Source organism: Dunckerocampus dactyliophorus, chromosome 21 (genome assembly GCF_027744805.1).
Source record: "Dunckerocampus dactyliophorus isolate RoL2022-P2 chromosome 21, RoL_Ddac_1.1, whole genome shotgun sequence".
Classification (NCBI taxonomy): Eukaryota; Metazoa; Chordata; class Actinopteri; order Syngnathiformes; family Syngnathidae; genus Dunckerocampus; species Dunckerocampus dactyliophorus.
Window position 1 is genome coordinate 1,621,050 of NC_072839.1, and position 15,615 is coordinate 1,636,664.

General features: G+C 40.3%; 1 protein-coding gene across 5 annotated transcripts in view; it reads right to left on the bottom strand.

Moving 5' to 3' along the window:
- Nucleotides 1-202: 202 nt before the first annotated feature.
- The window catches only part of mpp7a (MAGUK p55 scaffold protein 7a), a 31,722-nt gene continuing 16,309 nt past the window's right edge, over nucleotides 203-15,615 (bottom strand). For 2 of the 5 annotated variants that reach the window (XM_054765402.1, XM_054765403.1), the window contains 19 exons: nucleotides 15,427-15,575; nucleotides 14,446-14,564; nucleotides 14,272-14,349; nucleotides 13,642-13,722; nucleotides 12,707-12,838; nucleotides 12,538-12,619; nucleotides 12,314-12,399; nucleotides 11,204-11,278; nucleotides 10,675-10,871; nucleotides 10,419-10,483; nucleotides 8,646-8,666; nucleotides 8,501-8,515; nucleotides 7,002-7,034; nucleotides 4,008-4,178; nucleotides 2,995-3,075; nucleotides 2,634-2,727; nucleotides 1,707-1,815; nucleotides 1,435-1,578; nucleotides 203-976 (listed from right to left, as the gene is read on the bottom strand). In XM_054765402.1, the coding sequence (XP_054621377.1) occupies nucleotides 797-976; nucleotides 1,435-1,578; nucleotides 1,707-1,815; nucleotides 2,634-2,727; nucleotides 2,995-3,075; nucleotides 4,008-4,178; nucleotides 7,002-7,034; nucleotides 8,501-8,515; nucleotides 8,646-8,666; nucleotides 10,419-10,483; nucleotides 10,675-10,871; nucleotides 11,204-11,278; nucleotides 12,314-12,399; nucleotides 12,538-12,619; nucleotides 12,707-12,838; nucleotides 13,642-13,722; nucleotides 14,272-14,349; nucleotides 14,446-14,564; nucleotides 15,427-15,463 (1,800 nt within the window). In that variant the 5' untranslated portion in view covers nucleotides 15,464-15,575 and the 3' untranslated portion in view covers nucleotides 203-796. The remainder of the gene's footprint in view (nucleotides 977-1,434; nucleotides 1,579-1,706; nucleotides 1,816-2,633; nucleotides 2,728-2,994; nucleotides 3,076-4,007; nucleotides 4,179-7,001; nucleotides 7,035-8,500; nucleotides 8,516-8,645; nucleotides 8,667-10,418; nucleotides 10,484-10,674; nucleotides 10,872-11,203; nucleotides 11,279-12,313; nucleotides 12,400-12,537; nucleotides 12,620-12,706; nucleotides 12,839-13,641; nucleotides 13,723-14,271; nucleotides 14,350-14,445; nucleotides 14,565-15,426; nucleotides 15,576-15,615) is intronic. The other 3 variants (XM_054765405.1, XM_054765404.1, XM_054765406.1) reach the window with 3 other exon arrangements.

A 15,615-nucleotide genomic window follows, 5' to 3' on the forward strand; every position in this document is an offset into this window, starting at 1 on the left:
ACCTCAGCGCCTTTTGTTGTATCACCTGTGACTGCCTCTGAACGGTGATTCACTCCTCCTGCCTCTGCATTCTGTGGTCCACCTCACTCACCACCGTAACACAAATGTTCTCTCTGTAGGACATAATTGTGCTTTAAAATTAGAGGTGAAAACAAATCCAAAGCAGGCGTAAATGAGGTTGACATCGACACCGGATTAAAGACAAGCTGCTTTAATGAACCTGAAAACTGACAAGCAACCCACGTATGAAACATCAAATAAAAGGAAATGCAAATGATCCCTGAAACAAGACTTTTTCCAAACAAATTCTAGCATAAAAGTCCAACTGAGCTGTGGAAAAGTGAGATATGTATTGTATATAAAATGTTACAAAAACGAGCAGATATTAGAAAATATATTCCAAAACTAGCAGATATTAGAAAATATATTACTTTTCTCATAAAATTAAGGATACGCTGCCCTTTAAGAGATGTACCAGACAATGACTTGGTGCATAGAAACATAATGAGACTGAAAGGCAAACATATTTCCCACGTTGTACAATCTGATGAGAAGAAACATGACAGTTCCTTTGGTTTCTCATAGTCCAATGTTTAAGAAAGGCTCCTGGTTGGCATTCCTGATGTTCTGCTGGTACTGGGATGGTCCAGGCTTTGCTCTATTTGGATCAGTGCTTCCTAGAAACATGCCCACAGACCCGAAAACATCTAACTGAGCTTGAAATCCACGCAGATTCAGCACAGCAAAGATCCAAGCCTGCATGTTCCGCTTTTCTTCCTGCCAGGCTGCGCAGGCCTCAGGAGTGAGTCCAGCTGACAGGAACCCAGTGAGAATCCATCTCCACTTTCTTTAGTGCCAAACGCAGCTCCCCAAAGGCCTCCGTCAGGTCATCGTTGACTATCACCTTCTCAAAAAGGTGACTGTACTGCGCCTCCATCGTCCGGGCGCTCGCCAACATCTCCTCAAAGTCCTCCTCCTGTCAAAGCAGGGGAAAAATGGATGATGAAGCGAAAATAAACACCACCGTCATCAACACACATCACGTACACAAAGATCACTGTGAAATGAGTAATGGGCAATGGAACATGAGAAACGACCAATAAGAAATGACAATTGTGAAATGAGAAATGTGCAATAATAAATGATGCATGATAAATGATAAATTGTCTTTCTGAAATGACAAAATGAGCAATGAGACATGAGAATTGTGAAATGTGCAATGATAAATGAATGAAATTCTAAATGGCCAATGAGAAATGATCAATGAGTAATGAGCAGTGAGACATGAGAAATGAGAATTATTAGAATAAATGAATGATAAATGATCAATTTGTAAGGAGAAATGAGGCAATGATAAATAAATGCGAATGATGTGAAATGATCCAGGAGAAAGAATGAGATGAGAAATGACATATGAGTATGTTGTGCGCTCACTGCAAAGGGCTTAGCGGATGCTTTCTCATCCTTGCTTGAAATGACTTTAGCGTTCTTCCTGGTCTCCCTGAGTCGTTCTATCGTGGGAGGCTTGATGAAAACCACAAAGGGCTTCAACTCTGCCGTGCGCAGGTGCTTTATGGTCTGGAGAAAGAAGAAAATAAAGGTCACGACAATGTCAGCAGGTGCCAGCTGGCACAAACACAAGGAGGACATAAAAGGAAGGTTGGCACAAAGACACTGATACTGAAAATACTGTATGGGACACTCACATGAGGCTGCACGTCTAGGAGGCACACTTTGTTCTTGGACAGGACAGAGCGTATGGAGTCTAAACTTGTCCCGTAGTAATTCCCTTTGTACTCGCCGTACTCGATGAACCTGAAAGCCAGAAGGACATAAAAAATGGGCTTATTAACTCATTCAATGCCAGCCATTTTTCCAAAGACCTCCCGCTCACTACCGGCCATTTTAGACGATTTTGACTGATCTTTCAAGGCGCACAGAAATTGTGTTGTGTGGCCATACAAACACGGAACCTACCAAAAGAAAGATTAGACTCCCGTCTTTCATCAGAAAAAAAAAAGTTTGTTTCTACCATTTCCATTCTTTAGTAATCAGCAGTCGAACATAGGTAAGTTTCAGGGAAATATCAGTTCCCGACTAAAAAAAGAGAGAAAAATATACATTTCAAGCATAACTTTCACAAAGTGACACATTTTTTTGCTTTTGTGACCGACAGCTGAAGTATCTAAACAACTACACCACAGCATAAACACAACAAATAAGGGTTGTTTTACATCAATAACAATTTATTTACAAATATAACACCACAAACTATTTACAGTTTTCACATTTGGAACTGAAGTGTGTGTGTGTGCATGTGCGTGCATGTGTTAACATTTCCCTACAATGTGTAACCTTCTGCATGCTACACTCCTCCGCGTTCTTCCACTTCCTCCTTGCTGTCACGTATGTTTTTGTCCATTCAAATTCACACGCTGAGCTCTTATCAAAAGCACTTCTGCCACCTTGTGGCCGTTTTTATGGCTTTAAACGGCTCTAAAAGTGACATCCATTAGCATGCAGTTGCGTCATCACCTCTTTTTGCCTCTCGCGCAAAACAAACAGAAGAGACGTACAAGTACGTCTTTGGCATTGACAGAGTTAACAGAAACATCAACAAAGCTTTTACTCACTTGTTGTTATGAATATCCGTCTCAAAGAGATGCTTGGAGATGAAATGGTACTCCACACCATCGCTCTCCTGGTTCCTCTTCGGCCGACTGGTATCTGACAGAGAGAGAGAGAGGTGATGACCTCCGTCTCACACACACTCACTGCTGGGCCGGCGTGGAAGGGCACCCTATGTCCAAACATGTCGACACTACAGTCCACCGAGACGAGCTTTGTTTGTATGACTGCGTAAGAGCAGATAAATACACACCTGCAGCGATACGTTAGGTAACAGAGTATTCAGTCATGTGACAAAGGGTGAAAATGAGACCACACACGTATGTTTTAAGGCAACAAACGCGCCTAAAAGGGAGGACAACTTACGTGGGATGGTCACACTGAAGTGCTGAGGGTCACAAATCAAAAGTTTCCTTTTAAGCTCATTCAAGCCAACCCCAGTCGGTCCTGCAGGCAAAAAACAAAACATGCACATTTTTCCCATAGAAAGTACCGTAATCCCTCATCTATCACGGTTAATTAGCTCTACACTCTACTATTTTGGGAGCTAAAGCATAGTTTGCAACCTTCTAAATACACTTTTTTAACATTATTAGAGCCCTCTAGACATAAAATAACACCCCTATAGTCACCTTTACACTCCTATTACCCAATATAGTAGACATAATATGAGAAAATAAGACATAAATACGACATAATATGGACTCACACTAGCATTGGGTGAGTTCCTTGTTGTTCTTTTCTTACATCCTGTTCTGTGCAATACTTCCTGTGGTGGCTATTGTCTCATTAATGTAACATTACTGACACCTAGTGGCCAGCGTAGAATACTACATACCATCACAACGTCATTAAATGCGTCTTCTGAATGCCTTGTATTTGGATTTTACTTCATTTAGCCATTTTTATGCTTGCAAATGCTCAATTTAGGCAAAAAATATGCTTAAAAATATATAAAATTTGCTTAAATATGCATTTTTTTTTAGTAATAATAGGCCACATTCAACCACGAAACACTGTGATTTATTCATTTTTGAAAAACCCTGGTAAGAGTGCAGCTGCGAAATTGGAAGGATAACTGTAATCCATTCCAGAAACGCAAAAATGCATTTTTATTTTAAAAAAAAAGATCGTTTTACATGCAGAAATCAATGCAAAATATTACATCTGAGGAATGGATGGAACTTCTTGTTGATGCGGACTTCCCGTGCATCCTGGCGAGATGGAATTCAATCGTGTTTCTCACCTTCTGCATCAAATGGCTGAGACTCACAACGTTCTTTGGCTCCATGGCGGGTTATTAACAGCCGCACTCAATTGCCTGGGCACTCGATTTTGCAAAACAATATCATTGAAACATTTAACGTCACATTACTCACCGACCAGAATCACCAGCCGGTGTTTGGCTCCGCCCTGTCTGCGGTATAAAGTCACCTCTTCATAGGTGGGAACATCGGCCGTGTCGTACATTTCGCTCTTTTTACACTCGTACATTGACTTGTTGGTCTTTTTCTCTCTCCTGCTCAGACGGAAGCTTCTTCGAAACCCAACTAGAGACAGAATGAAGACATGCAATGTATGAAATATGAAATATAACAAGGGTGACCAAAGTGCGGCCTGGGGAGCATTCCCAACCACGGCACATTCTAAAAATAGAATTTAACAACCAAATAAAACATCAAATCAACTACAAGAATAAAGTCAAAATATTCAGGGAAAAAGTTGTATTCTAACAAGAAAAAAATGTCATAAGAATAAACTTGTAATATTATGAGGAAAATAATATCCTTTTAGTAGCATAGAGTTGAAATATTGAAGAATTGATATGTTCTTTTTAAAAAGTCGTAATATTAAGAGAAGCTAAAGTTAGGTTGCGTGAAAAGTCCCAAAATATTATGGGAATAAAGTCATTATTACAAGAAGAAAATTTTGAAAATAAGAATTTTTTAAATAAACAATAGCAGAAATGAAAAAAAAACAGCTGTAATTTTACATGATAAAAGTCAAAATATGACAAGAAAAAAAGTCTTATTCCAAAAAGGAAAAAAGTCACAATTTTCAAACTCGTAATATTATGAGGAAAATAATGTCATTTTAGTAGCATATACAGTAGTTTAAATATTAAATAAAAAATATGTTATTTTTCTTTTAAAAATATATTTTTTTAATATTATGAGAAGCAAACAAAACTAAATAAAGTTGAAAATTAGGTTGGGGGAAAAAAGTTATAATATGAGAATAAAGTCAAAATATTACCAGAAGAAAAATTACAAAGATTATTTCACAAGAAAGTTGAAATACTTTGGGGAAAAAAAATAAAAAATGGGAAAAAAAGCTCATGTGAAGTTGATATTAATAATAGGCTTTAATAATGCAGTTTTTACGGCTGATTTATACGGCAGAGTGGATGGGCTGCTGGAGATTTAAAAAAAACAAAAAAACAATGAAGCCATCTGTAAAACAACAAATGACAAATTTCATCTTATTGTCTGAATGTGCTCAAATTCCAACGCACATAATCCTGCAGCTTCGTGGTTGCAGAACTTTGGCAAGGAACTCCATGGCTTGATGTCCAACACCCCACGTGTGGCCAAAAGCCAATAAAAGCATAATTATATGAAAGAATATAAACATCTGGGTTGAAACAGTATGTTAATGGTCGGATCAATCAGGGAAGGAGGGGGGACAAAGTACATAAGGAACTCTGCTGATGAGAGGAAAGTAAAAGGAAAGAAATGTTGCCCTCAAAATTCACAATAATGTTCACGTCAGGTTGACGGTACGACGGCGCTCTTCCGACCTGCAGCAGGCACCACATTCATGTGTTATGGTCTCAAGCAGGGACGTGTAACCACACCACACTTCCAAACAAGCGTAGTGCTCAACGGCAGTCGTGCGTTACGTTACGTCACACACACACACAGCTCAGTCAATCAGGGGGTTTCAAAGGCCTTTATTCGGGGTAGGCGCAGACGCTTGAGAAAAATAAAGACAAACATTTTTCAATCATTTCCAATTCTTATTAATCATGCCCAAAGTCAAAATGAATTCATTTTTAGTGTAAGCGGAATGCCACAAAATATGCTGTGGTTTTTGTGGCGTAGAGTACGGTAGCCCCCCCGTTGCATGACGTCCTCTGAAGGGAGGCTGCCTTTGAAACCCCCCGATTGAAACAATTAAATCCACTTTTTTGGAGTGACACAACCACAGGCTACCATAACCTTGCTACATTTGATGAAAAACGTCTTTTCCCACTAGTTATAGTGCGACTTAGAAAAATACACGGACAGTTAGAGCAGGTTTTATACCCTCATAAAACTTTTTTTTTTTTGCATTGTTTCAAGTGGCAATAATTGCTTTACAAACACAGCAAATTGGATTTTGAGCGATGTTGTGCAACCTTCCTGGTAGGGGTGCACGATAATTACCAGACCGATAATGATGGGTTGATTGGGAAATTACTACTTGAGACAGCAGTGTTGTTTCATTGGGACATTCATTATGTCTAGCTTGGAGATTGTAGCTGCTGCATCAGCCACTGACTAACTAAATGCACGTGTGATTTTCATTCATTTTGAATACAAAAATGAAGTTTTAGTGTTAAAATATGGCTGTTAGATGCGTTTCTACTTGGGGTGTGCGATAATTATCGGGCCGACATGAGGGAATTATGACATCATCCCGATAAATGTGATAACATTAAAAATAGCTCCAATAACCGGTAATTAAAAAAAAACACTCTAATGATGCGAGATTACCCATACTGTGTGTGTGAGCAAATCAAGCATTGCTTTTTTCCTCCCGTCTGTGATGTTAACAGCCCGTTGTAACTTCCTCTGAGCTCACGTGTAAACAAACATTCACATTCACGGACGTCAAATGCTCCGCAATGAGGGCAAACCCCCCCCGCCATCGAGCTCTAAAAAAAAGTTATCCGTATCCGTATATCGGTACCATATTGGTCTTGAGAAGCACTAATTTATCAGTAAGAAACGATATCGTGTATCTCTACTTCCGAGACCATTGGCTGCAGGAACTCCATTCCCAACAAACCATGCAAACTAATAATGTCTTGTGCAACCCCCCCCCCCAAAAAAAGTAATTTAAGTCAACAAATGCATGCCAACCACATGACAGCGAAGAACCACATGGTGATGAGAATGATAGTTACTGCTGTAGAGCCACAGCATACAGAATGCCTTGTGGTTACTCTACATGAATTCAGCTGGGATAGGCTCCAGTAGAAAATGTGTGTTGTGAAGACATAATCTCCACTGTATGCATAAAAGCAGGTCTCGGCCACGTTGGGGGCAGCAGGGGCAGGAAAGGAAAGGAGTGGAGGGGACACAAAGCCAAAAGAAGACACATCTCACCTAAACGGCAGCCGCTAATAAAGTCAGCATCCTCTGGTGATGAGAAGAGGAAGAAAGGAGGGGCCAAAAGAAAGGCACGTTATCATTCCAGACGAGAAAAGGACGGCAGCATCACTTGGTGCTGATCATACGACTGTTTTACATCCATATGCTTATGATGCACAACGCTAGCTTTTGTTGTCCTTTGCTCGGCATAAAAGTACAATGGTGCTGCAACTAGTGTGCATGTCATTCAGAGAAAATGGATATGAACCTTTTTCATGTTCTAATGAATGAATGAATGTTATGCATTACAGTTGCACTCCAAAATTGTCGAGCCTCGCTGTAGATTTTATCTATTTGTTTGTCAAATTGCAGCACACACATCCCTCACATTCTCTCTTTCGCCGTTTTTCAAAAATATATGAATCAGTCATCGCTGATTCGTGGTTGAACACAGCCTATTATTAGTATAAAAAATGCATATTTCAGCAAATGTTACGTATTTTTTTGCCTAATTGAAGCATTTTCGAGCATAAAAAAGGCTAAATGCAGTAAAACAAAAATATAAGGCATCCAGAAGACACATGAAAAGATGTGATATGTAGTATTCTACACTGGCCACCAGGTGTCAGTAATGCTGCATTGATGAGACAATAGCCACCACAGGAAGTACTGTACACACAGAAGGAACTCTCTCAATGCTAACATGTGGGAGTCTATGTTATGTCTTATTTATGTCTTATTTTCTCTTATTATGTCCACTGTATTGGTTAATAGGAGTGTGAATGTGACTATAGGGGTGTTATTTCATGTCTAGAGGGCTCTAATAATGTTAAAAGGTGTTTTAGAAAGTGGTAAACAGGTTTTGTACTCTGTAACTACAAAAATACTCCATTCATAAATAAGGGGTCCTACTTGGTGGAAATTCACTTATCACGGTCGGGTCTGGAAACAATTAACGGCCAAAAACAAGGGATTACTGGAGTTTGAATTACTCCAACATTCTGCATGTGTTTGTGTTTTTCCTGTTTTCAGAAGCCCTCGCTCCAGCTGGGGGCAGAACTAGCGGTCGCCCCTGCTACTGATTGGCTGTCTGACTGCTGGAAAGCAATTTGTTTGTCGTTCTTTCTTTCATGGACATTTAACAGTTGTGGCGTCTTCCCGTTGTTCCCCTGCTTGGCCCTCTGCTTTTCTTTGTTTTAATAACGGAAAGAAACGTATGATGCCTTTTTCAAGTGAAGTAGTGTAGTTTCTGCTCCCTCCTTCGTTGTACTTTTTGTGACTCTCAATAAAGAAACTAAGACTGTTTTCATGAGGCCTAACACACAAATTTTACTCTTCATCCATTGAATGGATTGAAAGCTTTGAAAATAAACATAATTGACAATGGCTGCTGAATATTTTGGAGTGCAAAAGGGGAATTATTTCATAGCTTCCCGATTGTTTTTCTTTTCCAATGTTTTTTCCAACGAACACTGTTAGATGGTTAGAATGAAAAAGGTGTTAATGAGTAGTACCTTCTATTTCAGCAACTGTGAGAATCAGTCAAGGAAGAGAGAAATGGAATAAAAGTTATACAGAAAAGGTTGAATTTTAAAAAGGGGGGTGAGGAGGGTGGGGGGTTTGAGAAAGAATTGCGAGGAAAAAGAGGAAGACACCTACCAAACTCTACAGGCACATCATCTTCAAAAAACAAAGCAAAAATATTAATTTCCAGTACAAAGTAAGGTGATTTCACTACAGTATCCAACAGGCACACACCAGACCCAGCATAAAACCTCAATCAGCTCTCACTGATGGATGGATGAATGGAGCCAAAGTGCACTGCTTGGCTGCTGCCAGCAGAGGCGATGTTTGTTTACTTTCAGCCCGTGTGCCATCTAAAGAACACAATGTAATGATGCGCTACGTACAGGCCTGACAAGATCATCAATAAATCGATGAATCGAACGATTAAAAAAAAAAAGTCGCTCATTTTGCTGGCCTCGATAAATTGACCTGTGCGTGCATGCTTGTTTTCTTTACCGCACATGCTGGGCGACAAGAGGGTTCACTCTGCACATTGGTGAAGTTAGTTTCAGGTTGTACGTTGGATATTCGGCTCCGTCGCAGTTAATTTCACGTTGGCAGATGGATGTGGTGCGGGGAGCTCGCACAGGAAGAGTGTGTGGACATATTTCCCCAGCGGAGTGTGAATAAGAGTGTCATAAAAATAGCTTACATTAATAAAGCTCCAGGATTAGACTTGCAATTTTATGTAAAAGCTCTTGACATTCCAATTACAATGCTAAATTAAACTTTATTGCTTTTGATATGATGTACTTTTGATATGATGTACTTGGTCTCAAAAAACATTGTCAACACGTGTTACCATCTATCATTGACGATAATTTGTAGGACAATCATCATGCAGCAAAATTTGTTATCGTGACAGGCCTTGCTAGGGACGTCCTCTGCCTTGCCTTGGATTCTGTACAGTAAGACGCCGCCATGGACACAGGAGTTCAGAACATTTGGATAGAGATTCTCCCATGATTTCTTTTGCGTACACACACACACACACACACACACACACACACAAACACACACCTTGTTGATATTTTTGTCATTTTACAAAGAGGTCATGAGAACGTAGAAATGTGTGCTGTGTCACTGACACAGGAAGGCAAAGAGGGGGTTTCTTTCTCTTTGGTGGGCATGATGAAGCACTGTTGTTCATAAATGTTGCCTCCCACCCCCAATTGGTTATTCTTCACGAAAGGATTGTTTGTTACAGTAATCCCTTGTTTAAGGCGGTTCATTGGTTCCACACACCCGACCATGATCAGTGAATTTCCGCAAAGTAGGATTCTTTATTTATAAATGAAATATTGCCATACTTACAGCATAGAAAACCCGTTTACCACCTTCTAAATACGGGTTTTAACATGATTAGAGCCCTCTAGACATGAAATAACACCCCTATAGTCACCTTTACACTCCTATTACCCAACATAGTAGACATAATAAGAGTAAATAAGACATAATATAGAGTCACACATGTTCTTTTTTTAAATTCCCGTTCTGTCCAGTACTTTTGCAGTGGTTATTGTCTCATAAACGTAACATTACTGACACCAGGTGGCCAGTGTAGAATACTACATATCATCACAACTTTGAATGCGTCTTCTGAATGCCTTTTATTGGTATTTTACTTCATTTAGCTGTTTTATTGCTTGAAAATGCTTCATTTAGGCAAAAAAACACATACAATTTACTTCAGTATGCATACTTTTTGGGCTAACAACAGGCCACGTTCCACCACGAAACCACCTGATTTATTCATGAATATATGTATTTTTAAAAAGGTGACAGAGTGAAGCGCAAAGTGTCGAGGGATTACTGTAACAAACTTTGAAGCCCGACATTTCCCCATTTCATTGAAGCAAAACTTACAGGATCGTCGAGTGGAGCACCTCTGGATTGGGAGAATTGCAGCACGGCTTCGCAAGGCAAATCTCCTGCAAAAAAACAATGTAGAATATAACTAGTGTTGTTGATGACTGATAAATATCTCCTGCAGCACAAAGAAGTGATGGGAGAAGTGCAGCCACACAGTGAAGTTCCATGTTCCACTGATGTGTCCAAATGAGAAAAAAACAGCCGGCGTAGGATGCCTTCTGTGTTTATTTAGGATGCAATAGTTTCTCACCTCTCCTGAAACTGTTTGGATGGGATGAGGCCAGCGCGGGGGTTTGCGTCCCCTTCATGTTTGGCTTGCCACCAGGTTGCATCGTCTTGGCTCATGATCTGCAGGATGGAGCCCTTCTTGAAGGCCAGCCCCGCCTCTTTGCACGGGATGGCTTTGTCCTCTTTTGGATCGTAGTCAAAGAGCGCCTTCACAAACATCTTCACATGAAAGGGGAGACAATTTCTTACGTACGGATACTTTGCTTTCCACAATAATACTTTCCAAGACAAAGATCATCATTATCTTAAGATTAGCATCATTTGTAGTTTTTCCAAGCAGGTCTCTGTGCCCCATCTCCTAGTTTGCATCGACACACCCACACACTGTTTCAGATTGAAAAGTACTAATGCTGGTAATGCTTGGAGCGCACCAATGTAGAAAAGGCTGTAAGGTTCCTGAACTACCTTTGGATTTAGCCAAAGCCGCCCTGACGTGATTATGTATCTCAGAAAAGACATCAATCAGTCAGTTATGGCCACATCTGTCCTACCTTTGGCTCCTTGGTTGAAAGCTCATCTTGGACTGCAGGAACAACCTTGAAGGTGATGGCCCCTTGAGACTGAGCCTGCAGAAATAATACAGTCAGCAGATTATTTGACAGCCCCGCAACATGCACCACTCAGCATTCATGGCCCTGCAAAGTTTTTTCTTGTGGCTGTTTAGTTTTTAATATAAATTATATCATATATTTGGAATAATAAATATGATAATAATAATATATACTGTGTATATATTTCTGTCTTTAGTCTGTAATTTATAACATTTTTTAAAAGTACTTATCATTTTACAAAACAGATCTCGCCCACCCTCAGTCGGTTTTATATATATATATATATATATATATATATATATATATATATATATATATATATATATATTTTTTTTTTAGAAAACACATCTCATTTGCCCTATGTCAGTAATAATTTTTTTTTTAATTGGATTTTTTTTAGAAAACATATCTCATTCACCTTAAATTGGTAATAATTTACTTTTTTTATCACATTTTTTTAAGAAAACACTTGAAGTCGGTAATAATTTATAAAATAAAAATCCAGATTTTTTTTTTTTTCGAAAACACTCGTGATTCACCCTATGTTGGTAATAATTCATTAATACGTGATAATGCAGGCAAAGGCACAGCACACATGCACCACTGTTTATAAAACCCACATTTTTCTACATGTTTATGTCTTTATGCTTCACTGAAAACATTTTTTCCTCAAGGATTGAGATTTCCCACTTTATTCAGTGGTCCTTGAACGCACCATAGCTGCTGTGCGACGCGAATGTGAAACGTATATGTAACAATCGGGCCTCAAAACGTGCAGTGAGATAAAAAGAAGTCAATATACGATGGTAAATCGTGAGTGGCAAGGGGTGTGGATTATCTAGACGTGGCTTAGAGAAACATCTTCATCTCCACTTTTGTGACACTATTTCGAACCAAGGAACTGAGGGAAGGCCTTTTGCGCTGAAAAGTCATCCATATCTGATTGGAGGAAGTGAACGACAGCACAAAGCCTCACTTTCCAGCAGCAGGTGTCATTCATAGACGAGGTAGATTCCTTAGCAAAAGGGACACAAAAGAGACGAATCCTACCAGGATGCGAATAATTTCCTCTGGTTTCTTGTCATCCACTGGGATCCCGTTCACCTCCTTCAGTTCATCCCCAACGTGGATAAGACCTATCACACACACACACACACACACACACACACACACACACATAAGCATCTCACACACCTGACTGGGGTTACTTGATGAACGTTTACGTTTGTTTTTTTTTTTTACAAGTTAGTAACAACAAAAGTATTGGAACCGACCGCTTCTGTCGGCCGCGCCTCCCTTCATGATCCGCGCCACCAGGATGGCGCCGGTGACGTCATCTTGCTTTATGGTTGCGCCCTACGGACCGTTCAAGCGGGGGAATCCATCACGATTGAAGTCAAAGAAGAGTGAGGAAAACTAGGAGTCAATGTTTGAGTGACTCACCAGAGGCTCCCTGTTTTTCACCAGTCTTATGATCTTCACAGAATCCTCGTCTTGGTTGATGTCTTCGGGCATGGGAGGTAGTTCGGGGTCGTAGCACTTCTGTGCCACCGTGTCATGGACTGACAGGAGATGCTGGAAAAAAGGGGCGGGGTTAAAAGTGTTCCACCAATCCTGCTCATTTCAGTGGCTTTTAAAATAGATCCTAGTTTCTTTTCATCAAACAGGATAAATCTGCATTCTTCTCCTCTTGGCCCTCTTCAAGAGGCTACATGCTAATGGTTGTTAGCAAACAGTAAAGAAGAACTGGATATTGGACACAATTGAAGGAATATTGGAGAATTTGGCTTTGTTGACAAAACAGCTGTCCATAAAGTAGAGTAAAGTAGCAGAGGGGCAGTGACTGTGAGGTTGGTCTTTAGCTCCCCGGAAAACAACCAAATCTTCCCATTGCTGCCTTACTCCGGGTTAGATATGCAATTATTACAGCCAATCATCCTTGTTCCACAACAGGGGTTCTCAAATGGTCCCAGCCTCAGACCCTCCTTTTCTAACACTTACAAGTCAAACCAAGCAAATGTATTTGTTTTTCTTTTTTTCATCATGTTATGTTATATATTTTTCCTCAATTTTTCTGCCACCCTCCGGAGGCCACGGCGTCCTTTGCATTTGCTTAGATTGTCTAATGGAGTCAATATAAATATCAAAACTGCAGTAAATAAGAGAAAAACATGTCACTGATCATGGTGCAATGAATATACAGTACTGTATACCAAGGGGAAAGATGACTAAAATATAGATTCATTTTACCTTGAAATAAAAAAAAGTCAAAAATCAGTTGTATTTAATTTTATGTATTTATTATTCTGTATTTATTGTTATTTTTATTTCTATTTTTAGGTTTTTAAAATTTATTTTCTAACACACAAAATCCTCACCTTTAAATGAGGCTGGGACAGCAGCTTGAGAAGCTCTTTCATTTCTCCATCCGCTGATTTCCCTTGAAGCTCCTCAACCAACTGAAAGAAAGACCAAACCTTGTTTACGGCATTTAAAGACACAACTGTGATGAGTAAATTCCCGCCAAGTGGGACACCTTAGTTATAAATGGAATATTTTCATCGTTGGAGCATAGACGACCACCTTCTAAAGACACTCTTTAACATGCTTAGAGCCCTCTGGACAGGAAATAACACCACCCCTACAGTCACCTTTGCACTACTACTACCAATATAGTAGACATAATAAGACAAAATAAGACATAATAAGGACTCACATATGTTAGCATTGGGAGAGTTCCTTCTTTTTGTTCCTGTTCTGTACAGTGCTTCCTGTGGCCGCCATTGTCTCATCAATGTAGCATTACTGACACCTAGTGACCAGTGTAGAATACTACACAGCACATCTTTGAATGTGTCTTCTGAATGCCTTATATTTATATTTTACTTCATGTAGCCATTTTTATGCTTGAAAATGATTCAATCAGGCAAAAAACCCCATAAAAAACATAAAAGGGTGGTGTGGGAGTATGCAGGTCACTGCATATGAGGAGGGGTGTGACCGCTTACTTGATTGGTGAGCGAGGCGGCGTTGTTCGAGATGGGAGTGGGTTTGCTCTCCTCGTAGCGTTGCAGTTTTTCATGGATCTGAAAGTACAGTGTTCACCAGTGTGACAGGCGGCATTGTTTATCCAATGAAGCATTCCCAGACAAACAAGAAGAAGAACTGATGTTTCATTTGACCTTGAACAACGCATGCAGGCTTTTCTCCCCAAACATGTGCTGAAGGAAGGCGTTGTCCTCGGGCTGGCCGCCATGAGGCTGCAGTTTGGAAGGCAATGCTGCTAGCAGCTCATAGAGGCCTGTTAGTAAGAAGAGCAAACACGGTGAAATTGGGTGTACTGCACATGCCCGCCTGCTTGCAATTCTATTTATTTATTTATTTATTTTTTTAATGGTAAATAAAATAGAAAGTGGTTTGATGGACAAAAAAAAAGAAAAAGTTGCAGTTATGAATCCAGCAGAGGGCGCCGTCTCCAGGGTTTCAATTTAAGACAGATACTTCAGTTTACCATTTTGTAAAATGGGGAAAAAAAGATATATATTTAAAGACAAAGCTATATGTTATTTGAGTTATTAGGATCAACATTTAAGCTTTTTATCTTTACACTGTGCCTTTGTGCTCTATTTTTCCCATTTTTGCTGTAGTTTTTTAGTTTAATTTTATTTGTACAATGTGTCGCGGGCCAATAAAAAGTCAGCCATGGGCCACAAATGGCCCCCGGGCTGCACTTTGGACACCCCTGTGTTGTAGTGTCCTCAAAAATGGTGATTTGTGGTTGAATGTGGCCTATCCATCCATCCATCCATCCATCCATCCATCCATCCATCCATCCATCCATCCATCTTCTATGCTGCTTGTCCTCACTAGGGTCACGGGTACGCTGGAGCCTATCCCAGCAGACTTTGGCAAGAGGCGGGGTACACCCTGGACTGGTCGCCAGCCAATGGCAGGGCACATATAGACAAACAACCATTCACGCTCATATTCATACCTATGGACAATCTTCCAGTGAACCTAACATGCATGTTTTTGGAATGTGGGAGGAAACCGGAGAACCCGGAGAAAAACACACATCCACAGGGAGAACATGAAATTCACTTATCACGGTTGGGTCTGGAACCAATGAGGCTGATGTTTGGGCTGGGTAGTGTGGTCGGTACCTGGCTCGGAGCCCACGCCGGTGGTGAGGGCGGGCATGGCTCTGCCGATCACCCCCCCTTAGCCTGTGGGAAACTGCAGTGGGGAGATCGTGTCGGGGCGTCCTCAGCAGCTTTCCTGCATTGGAGGACAGGCTTTAAGCCAAGGAAACCTACAAGAGAAGATTTTAGAGCATCATCAAACGCGACAAT